Raw genomic sequence first — 10,901 nt, 5'->3', positions numbered from 1 at the left:
TATATATATAGCCAATTTGTTTATATAATTTTTTTTTTCAGTGTACTCTATATGTTTTGCAACCAAAAAATGTCATACGTTAAAGTATAAAGTGGTGTAACTCAGAGCTCGTAATCTGAAGGTTGCTGATTTGATTCCCACAAACGGAGGACCATAACCTGTTATAAATGTACTGTAGGATTCTATGTATAGTTGTCTTCTAAATGGCTATTTTCAGTTCATAATTATGTACTTTTTTCCTTCATTATGTGAACTTAATGGCAATAAATGAACACTTAATTGATATTGTAATGAATAAAGTATGACTGAAGTTAATTAACAGCATGAAACCACTCAACATGACATTTCTAAGTAATTCCAATGTTTTATATTTTATTTGAGTCAATAGGTTTCTTAAGAACAATGGAAATCTATTATCCTCCTCCGCGAAGCACCCACACACACACTCTTTCATGTACACATCCCTAAGCAGCTGCGTCATTAGAAAATTCTTTTGAACTTCACACTGAAAGTCAAATGCCACATGTGTCCGTGTTAGACACATGCATCCCAGCTGCTTTACAACCCTTATTTCATTTCTCCACCCCCGCTATCACCAAAATCCTTGACCCCACCTCTGACACCATCCTCGTCTTCAAGAACTTATCTCCGTGCTTCTGCTTCCAAGGGAAGATCAAACTTTTGGTGCCTCAATGCTCTACTGCATTTCAACAATGATCTCACACCCTCTTTGGATCTGTCCTTGTTCGATATCACCAGACATCTGATCAGTTGTGCACCTGGGAACTGGGAGTTGCCTTCTCGCTTTCATTGCCATTCCGTACAATTCTGAACATGTGGCCTTTTCTTTGCAGTGGACCTTCGAGTGGCGATGGTTTAGGCCAATTCGGTGGTTGGGCGACTGGTTTAGGCCCATTCCCATTCTAAATACCTTTCTTTTGAGGCACCTTCTGTCTATCTGTGATATTAACAGTAATCTGTGCCTCTCTCCAGATTGGCTGCCTCGTTTGATTGGCCGTGATTACAGCTCAAACGATTTGAAACATTTAAAATGTGATGAGGCCTCAGCTGAGGTCTGGAAGTACTTCACGGGACGCACAGACCTGCGTTTCAGGTGGGTGTAAAAGAGAAAATGGGCGGCAGCTGTGAACAAGGGTGTGTTTACTTCTCTATTCAAAAACTCAGTTGTCCCAGGACTACTATTGACATTCCCAGTTTCAGAATGATGACTGAATGTGAACCATTAAACCTTCAGGCCTGCTTAAAACACACTTAACATCGAAAATCCCAGTTAATACATCCTGAACTGATGAAAAAGAGATAGAGAAAAGGTTTAAATTCTTACATAAAAAGTTGCTTATTAAAATAATTTAAAAGTAAATAAGAGGTTAATTTCATCAAATTAAAGTTTAGGACAAAGCCTTTTGAAAAATAAGTGTACTAATTAAATGTGTACTTGTGTACTAGAAATAAAATATAACAAAACTGTACTTGCAGATATAATATAATATTAAAGACATAAAAAGCCACTTAAGTGTTCTTCAAGAGAGTACACTGTAATAATGTCAAAATAAAAGTGTTACTTTAAAGTACATTTGAAATCATTGTTTTAATAATCTGCTGTCGTGCTTTAAAAAGTACATGTATTTTAGTAGCACTTTATTTTACAGTCCTGTTCCCCATGTACAATGTACCTATTATTGTAATTTACAATAACTGAGTAGCCTAATAACTAGATACCCTGGCCTAAACCTAACCGTACCCCATGTTAGATACCTTATATTATCAGTGCTTTCTAAGGTAAGTACATGTAAGTACACAAACTGTAAAATAAAGTGCAACTCTTATTTTGATGTGTTGACTAACATACTAAAGCACATATGAAGTACTTGATTAGTAACATGACTGTAGTGTTATATGATAAAGTTAATATAATTTAAAAGTACTTCATTTTAAAAGTATGCTAAAGTGTATGTCTTTTTCACAAGGTAATATATGATTTAAACTCCAATAAGCAAAAGATGTACCAGATTAAAAAACAAACAAAAAAACAAACAAAACAAATGGACACAGTTAGAATTTTTTAAATGTGTATTGTCACTGGCTGTCATTTTTACATTGTGTTGAACAGACCTCGAAAAAAACAAAAAAAACAAAAAAAAAACAGACATGATGAGAGCAAAACAGTCTACTTACAATTATTTACTCTAAGATATAATCTAATTGATGTTTACATTGCTTTCAGAGTTCGCTAAACAATATTTTAAGATTGAATTGGAGAAAAGCCCAAAAAAGCACATATGTAAATATTTACAACTTGACTATTTTAATTTTTAAGCCAAAGTAATGGCTTCCAAGTACATGTAACACACACACACACACACACACACACACACACGCACGCACGCACGCACGCACGCACGCACGCACGCACGCACGCACGCACGCACACACACACACACACAAGCACGCACGCATGCACACAAACAAAACCAACACATCTTTCCTAAAGTAGAAAGTTATCGAAAAAGAAATAAGGGGTAAATATATTTATATATCTCTATTTTTATTGTTTTCTTGCAAGACGTCGAAAGTATCGCTTTTGGAATGGACAAGAAATGATCATTTCCAAAGCCCAGTTAAAGATGACATAGAATGTTATTTTGAGTCAATGTAAATACATCTATTTATTTCTTTTTTTTTACCAATTACCCTTTTCTCGTATTCGTTGCTGCAACATAACTACTACACAACTGATTACATTGGCTGAGAAAAAAATTGCTTTCGAACACACTCCATTTATAGTAAGAGCTACACGAACCTCCTGATTTAGAAAATCCTCTTCTAGCCAGAGAAGAAAATGTAAAAAAAAAAAAAAAAAAAACTGTAGAAATACCATGGTAAAAAATAAAAATACAGTGGTACTGAATGATTACATTGTAATTTTTTCAAGGAATACCATGGAACATGTAAAAAAAAGAAAGAAAAAAAAAAAGGTATTACTAGGGTATTGTCTGTTAGTGTATGCCAAGAACTGATATATGGAAAAATGTTACACTCAAGTATTTCTTATGAAAGGATATTATAAATATGGATCCTAAACTAGGCCAGTTGCGTGCATTTATCAGTCTATAGCAATTGGAAAACCCGGTACTATCTAACGTTGTATGTTATGTTCAAGATTTGATAAAAACATTGTGAAAAAGCAACACCAGTTGTTGAGTATGTGAGACACACCATTACTGAATAATCCATTTGAAGAAAGCAAAGCTAAGCTAAGTGTTTCGTGACATTTACAAAACTAATTTTGCGTGATAGTGTTTTTGACCTCTGACTTCTGAACAAACCATGTAGAATTTACTGCTAATTCTCAGGCGATGGTTGGGTGTACATTACTAGTGTCCTGAGGTGCAAGACTGAGAGACCGTAACTAATGTTTGTTGACAGAAAATAATTCACTCCACTACTTTTTCACTAATGCTCCATTAGTTCCGTTGCCAAGGTGAACAAAGGAGCAAACATATTGGTTGAATGGACATTTTCATAAACAACAGAAAACAGAAGACATTTAAAGACAAGCTTATTTCAAAATGGAATGCTTGCTTTTTTTTTTCTATTTTTGAATTGACATTCAAAAACAACTATATAATACTGTCTGGATTAGCAGTGAGTGTGGATGTGCTGAAAATGTGGACGGTAGCAGATAACTGTTCAACACTTACAGTCTGTGTTCTCTGACATAAGTTTTTGTCAATCTTAAAGTCATATTAATAAAACGTTTACAACACAAACAAAGGACATTATAAAATGCCTAACAATGGGAGGAGAAAGTGCAAATATTTTGGCTCCATGATATAATTTTCATCATTTTTTTCTTTTTTTCTTGAGGAACCTCTTAATAATTTCTCAGAATCCTTCGGTGTACTCTTCCAGCAGTGAACAGATGCCTTCCCACTGTGCTTCGTGCTTACTGCCTCATCTTCTGGAACTTTCTGTCTTCAGACCAGACGACCTACTGGAAAACAGACAGTGTGGTGAGACAGGTGAGCGGGCGAGGTGTTTGCGCTCAGTTTGCTGGCCTGCAGATGCGCCAAAACACAGCCATAGCGTGACAAGACGGCAGCATTCTTGAGATTATCTGCACTCATGCATGCACACGTTCACATATGCGCACATACATGCACCCTAGATCTTGTCTGCGATCTCACACACACACACACACACACACATGACACATAGGAAGAGAGATATGGGGCAAACAACATGGTTGGATGTGTAGGCTTTGTCTGCGAGCAGAACATCTCCAGATGCACCAAATGCATTCAAGATGATATGTTCGGTGTCAGCTCCAAAGATGCACTGGCTTCCTTCAAATTATGTTGTGCTTATGCGAGATTTGTAATGTTGTTGGAAGGATAAGAGGCCATGTTTGTTCTCTTTCCAAAGTCATTGGGAAACAGACACTTCCCCTGCGGCTGATGTGCATTTCTTTCTCTACTGCTACCTCCTTGTCTTAAATTCTCTCACTTATCCATTTTGCCTTTGAGGCTGGGACGTTTGACATTAGCCCACAAATCATTGGTGATTCATGCAAATTGCTGCTTCTCAGAATAAAAAGTAACCCAACATGCGACAGAAAGAGTATTTAGTTCACGCCATGCACAGTACAGTAAACCATAACGGACTGATGTGGCGAGTAATTGGATCATGATGGCATTGGGAACAGGGACATTTGGTGTCCACAGTTTGGGCCATAGGACTCCTTTTGGGGCTATCAATCAGAGAGGAACTTGAGAGATGGGTAACACAGACAGATTGCTTGCAGATGGCCGCTGTAGAAGGGAGTACAAGAGTTCCAGTGAAGAACCCCCTCCCCTACCCCATGGGGGAAGGGACTGACAGGCGGAGGGGGGTCCCGGGCCCTGGAGAGTCCATCAGATGTGTGTGTATGTGTGAGGTCAACAGCAGGCATTTGGGGGTGGGGAAATGCAGGTGGACACCCAAAAGGAACAGACCTGTTTTATCACCTATGCTGAATTTATTACTTAAGCACAAACTTAAACCTAAAGTATACTTCAGTTTTTACACGAATGCTTACAGTAGCGTACAGTATGCATACAGCCGAGTGCATTGCCTTTCCAGAACTTATGACTGATACAAAATGTACTCAGTTAAACGACAGTTCTGTCATGACAACTCTCGGAGTGACTGGAATGGTAATGGATATGACAATGTTGATATATTTGGTTTTGGTGGAATAGATGTGCTGCTGCTGTTATTGCTGCAAGTACAGGACTTGCTACTGCCATTAGAGGTTGCACAGACTAATTGACTTTAATGCTCTGCCATGATGCAGTAAGCTTGACGTCGACTAGTTGCTGATCATGGCCTATAGAGGGCGCAACAGGATAAGAAATCTTTTAAGTCCACTTTTACGATCCGTTTCCAACAGTTAAAATTACAAATAAATGCATACTCCGAGAGCGCTCCACAAGATATGTTTGATTATACCATCTGGATGCTCAAAATTGATCGGGTAAATGCACGTTTCAAACAACTTATTGTACACGTAAGTTAACCGCTGCTCTAATGCGCTGCTGCATTGTAACACACAGACAGCTCGCACATCACATGCAGATTGCGCGCACAGAAACATTCAATAGCGCAGAAACATTGTCATTGTTCTGTGATTTATCAATAAAATAGCTTAGAAACTGAAAAGTTCACACATATATTTCTTAGTACCTAAAACTCGCAGCTTCACTATTAGGCCTCGTTTACACTGCAGGTCTTGGTGCCCAATTCTGATTTGTTACCTTTATCCGATTTTTTTGACCGTCTATTTACACGTTCTTTCAACTGTGACCCATATCCGATTCATGTGTTTTACACTTGCCATACTATCTGAAACATTGCGCATGCTTAAAGGGTTAAATTCTCTTGCACAGATGGGCGGACGCGAAATATGCTTGATGCTAGCTCTGTGATATAAGCGAAGTTCGCCAAACATCACCATGATTTTGAGGCGAAGGAGGACGAAAAGTGCCATCATTGCACACATGCTTCAGTTATTGTGTGTGAGAGAGATCTCAGGAGTCAGGACTGGTGGGAGCATATTGTGTTTAAATATTGGCTTTAACGAGGAGCAGTGGGTCCGAAATGTTGTTGTGTACAACAATATGTTGTGTCAACGTTTGTTCACATTCCTCTCCTACGACGACACAACGTTTCGTCGGGCCATCCGTCCCTTTGCAGATGCACGTCGGGGTTTCTCTCGTCATTAAACCGCGGAGACGTTGCCTAATGCCTCAGAAAATCAGATCTGCCTGTTTACATGACAGTCGCATTGGCACATATCCGATTTATTTCCACATATGAATGAGGCCTGAAACCGATCTCGAAATATCCGAATGCATGCATTTTTTTCCTGTTTACACTGTCATAGAACACATCGGATCTGTGTCACATATGAGCAATTGGGTCACATTTCACTGACAGTGTAAACGAGGCCTTAGTGAGAGCCAGGTAGAATTAATTCACACGCAATCATTCTCTCACTAATGCATTCATATAAATGTAATCATTACTGTGCTACTTTATCTGTGTCTGATTTAGAATGAGCAGAAATCTGTGAGAAATATAATGACCCAAAGACAAAAGAACTGATAAAAATAATACAAATATTTAGGAGCATAAAATACATGAATAACATGCATACATGAATAACCCATAGCAGATCTATACAGGGGAAGGTGGAGGGTTTCTGAAAGCGCACTGCACTGCTACAGCAAATACTGACCAAGGTCAAGGGTATAAAGGTTGAGCAGCAAGCTCATTGGCTACTGATACAGCAAGAACCAATCAGCTCTGCCATATAGAGAACCGTGTGATTGGACCTATCAGCCTGCGCCATCTAGTTTCATGACAGAACTTTGCATTTATGAGTGTCTCTTAACCCCGTTATTGTTGTTGTGGTCTAAAGTATCCATCCCTTTTCAACTGTAAAACATGGCCTGCCAGTGTTGCCACCTTGCAGATCACCTAATTAATGCAAAACAATTCAAGACTTATTCGCAGTAAAAATAAAAAATAAATAAAATAAAAAAGGGCTGCATGCATACAGTATACACGTACTTACGCTGATGATGACATTTACATCACGTGCACTGTACACATACCCTAGCGAACGGAAAAACCAAAGCATACTTTTAGCTTTAGTTGAAACCACAACCTTGGGGATTACCTGACTAAAATGCTAAATTTAAAGGTGTACTGCGGAGGACGTTTGCCTTTTTGTGTGTACCCCGATTCACTACGTTAAGCCTACAATAATGATTGACATTTTGAGTTGGATTTGGCAGGAAATTACAGATTTATGTCATTTGTCCTTGAATGCTTACATCATGTCTCTACAGTAAGTAAAGAAAAGAAGGTCCGGCTATTATGGTGTGACGTATGAAACTTACTTTCTATTTAATGTCAGGGGGTCTTGGAGTAGAATGACAGACCTGTCATATGAAAAACCACAGATGTATTTTCAACCACAGATGGTGATAGAGAGGCCACAGTTACATAATGCACCTTTAACTTTTTCAGAAGCATAAGAATACCTACGTTAATTTCAAAATACTGTAACAACCTACTTTTCCAACAATTGTCACTATAAAATTGTCATTTTTAATGTCTTGCACTATAGCTTTATAGTGAACTGAAGTGAGGTTTTACACGCTACATGCGGTCCTTTCTCTGGGAAGTTTGTCTGATTCATTCTAGTCAATTGGTTTGCACATGTAAATTAATCAATAAAAACTTTAACTATTTCGAGTCCCTGCAGAATTTACTAGCTTAGCTATAGGATCACTCGTTGTTTTCACCCTGATTGCTAGAATTACCCTCTTAGCTTCAATGTCTTTAGCTTTTAGCTTGTAGAATAGAGAACTACTTTTTCAAAAGAGCAGTTTATTTAACTGTGGTTGAACTATTTTAAATTATACTTAGCTTGCTGTTTTATAAGCTACATTTTCAAGATAGTTTCCCAACACTGACAGAAACATGTTATACTGAATTATAAATATACCACAGCAAACATACCTATTAAACATAGTTGCGGGGGCGGTTTTGAGGCGAATTTGAGAGTATGTCTTGTTTGTCTGTTAGCGTGGAGAATTCTTTTAGCTCTCAGTGTCTGCATACTCATTCTTCTCAAAAGCCCAATTCCCTTCGGTAATTAACAGGCACCAGAAAAAGGGTCCACTTTGGCCTCTACTCTTTCAGAGCGGTAAAGTGATGAAATGACTGTGCCATTAAGGACACAAAGCCTCTCCCTGCTCACCCCCGTCCCCCTCATCTGATAAAGGCCGGGGAAACCAGATCCAGTGTGTCTGAGAGCTGCTTTACCTGACTGCTGATCTCTGATTATAGGCCTTACATTGGAGACCTGGAAGGGGAGGATACTGCCTTGTGGCAGAAAAGGTGTGCTGTGCATCAAGGTATCACTGATGCTGATTCAAAACGTATATTGTGCATGATCTGTTCAACATTTAGAGGGGTACTACTAGTATTCTGCAAAATCAGGTGTTGATACAGAATATTATAGTGGTTCTCAAATTGGGCATTAAGTGGAAACCCAATGCAATACCAATAGTGTTTAGAACTCGTCAACAAAAAAAATTCCTTAAAATCAATATCAGATTTTTTTTTTTTAACATAATCTCAGACCTGCAACCTGCATTTCTGTATCATAACCCTAGTTATAAAAAAATATTGGGCACTGCAAAAACAGGAAATTTAAAACCAAATGCTATATAATCTGAACATACAATAAACTCAAGCTGGACTTGAGCTACTGAAAAGGAATAATAATAAAAAAAAGCGAGGGCGATTCACTCCCAGACAGCGCCAAATTTCCCAAGTGAGCAAGTAGTCTGCTTCCTTTTTTTTTGCATACTCCATAGAAAACATCACCATGATGTCATCCATAATTATCGCAAATGACTAAGATGCAACAAATCAGTGTGTCTGCAACATTCTCCCAGCCAGATTGCGTCAGAAGCGTCTTTTTCACAAGGCTAATGGCACGTACAAACAAAGTCTCTTTCTAACGCAAGAAATAAGAGTTGAGTCTCACGTCTGCTGTCAAAATTAAAGCAAACAAACTGATGTATTTTCCAGCTCACTAAAACTTCTTCAGTCTGACATCTACTTTTAGTCCATCCAAGAGCAACTGGCCATTTTTAGCACTTAAAGCTCAAAAACAGTTAAGAGGCATGCATGCTATCTCAAATATGCTGCTAAAACACTATAAACTGCATTAATGAGAGGAAGTACCAAAATAAGTGTTACAATGCACTGGTAGAATCTGTAGAAATGTGCAGAGCAGGTGAGTCCCATATAGTGATATTTCTCCTTAAACAATTAGCCTGGAAGGATGGCCACCCCTGTTTTAACAGCCCTCTTAATTTCCAACAAAAACATAAAAGCCAAGCCGCACATTAGAGACTAATAATTAGTGCATGTAGTTCTGAGTTTCTTACAAAGAAAAGAATGCCTGTATGATAGATAGTTTGATAGTGAATAGCATATTCAACAACACTTCATCTTGATAAAATAACTTTGAACCCGCCTCCCAGCCAATAAATCCCAATTGGCATTATTTTACATATTTATTATAGTTTTACTTAACTTTTTCTTCAATATTTAATGCATATTTGAATAAATCTGTCATAGTTCTAAGCTAATAGTGCTCCTCAATGTCAATGTTTAAGATTAATAATCAAATAAATGTAGGTGGGCTGCTGAACACGAATTCCAGAGCGAAGCTTCAGTTGACAGTATGGGATAAGATGTAAGTAGCTAAACTAAATATTGAATATTTGACAGCTGTTTTATGAAAGACATGTTAAACGACGGACAGAATTAATCAGGGATTTAAACTAGTAAAGAGTTTAATAAATTAACTGACTAATTTTGCCATTTTGAACTGAAAAAATACAGTCCTACTTGATTGCGATTAATGTGTATGTGTTAATTGTAATGTGATTTATGTAATGTAATTCATAATTGTCAAGGTGACAACACAACACACATTCAAGGAGCCATTTTCAACGTATTAGACATAAGATTAATATTGAATGAGCACATATTGTCAGTGAATTTAATAAGCTAGGTTTTCTGGTAGCTTTCAGTAAATTAATTTGTGGTGCTCTTCGGTTTCGAACGGAAAATTTTTATATCATAGTTTTTATTAAATTTTTTACTTTATCGGAATGATATGAAACTTGGCAAAGGTTTTGGCACTTGCTATGTGAATGCACAGGAACACGCACAGGCACGCACCCACGCGCACATGCACACACAACCTTGATTCAAAAAGGTTAAATGGCCCTGAAAACGCGCATCACGATTGTACCGCATTGAAAATGAATGGGAAACAATTTCACACAGTGGAAACGTTTGGTACTGCGCCCAAATAAAATCTTACTAAAAGCTCATATTTTGAAATATCAACCTCAAAATTGGAACACGATTTGTTTAGATTTATGGCTTTGGTTTTCTCACAGTTTTAGAGTAAAACATGTTTTGGAAAATATATTTCTCATTTAAAACCTGAAAACATTTTTCTGCATTTTTCATAATAAACTTAAACCGCTATAAAGTTTTTTTAAGTTAACTTTTTTTTTTTTTTTTTTTTTTTTTACTTCAGCAATAATCAACCAAGTCTCTTCTTTAAAAAGAGTCCAAACTTAAGTCTGTGCTCCAAAGCATTCAAGATTTAAAACAGTTGAATTTAGAAATTTCATGCTCAAAAAGTGGTTAACAGGTAATAAATGGATTATAACTACATAAATATAATTTAGTCCCAAGCAAATCCCCTAAAACATTTTTTTTTTCAATAAAAAAAA

General features: G+C 37.3%; 1 protein-coding gene across 10 annotated transcripts in view; it reads right to left on the bottom strand.

Annotated features, from left to right (window-relative positions):
* Positions 1–2,073: 2,073 nt before the first annotated feature.
* smoc1 (SPARC related modular calcium binding 1) overlaps positions 2,074–10,901 on the bottom strand; it is a 57,690-nt gene continuing 48,862 nt past the window's right edge. For 8 of the 10 annotated variants that reach the window (XM_082143802.1, XM_082143800.1, XM_082143805.1 and 5 more), the window contains one exon: positions 2,074–4,015. In XM_082143802.1, the coding sequence (XP_081999928.1) occupies positions 3,999–4,015 (17 nt within the window). In that variant the 3' untranslated portion in view covers positions 2,074–3,998. The remainder of the gene's footprint in view (positions 4,016–10,901) is intronic. The other 2 variants (XM_082143804.1, XM_082143803.1) reach the window with 1 other exon arrangement.

This window comes from Leuciscus leuciscus (assembly GCF_965113295.1).
Source record: "Leuciscus leuciscus genome assembly, chromosome: 17".
NCBI classification, from domain to species: domain Eukaryota; kingdom Metazoa; phylum Chordata; class Actinopteri; order Cypriniformes; family Leuciscidae; genus Leuciscus; species Leuciscus leuciscus.
Note: the sequence above shows the minus strand (reverse complement) of the source record. Positions and strands in the feature narration are given on the sequence as shown.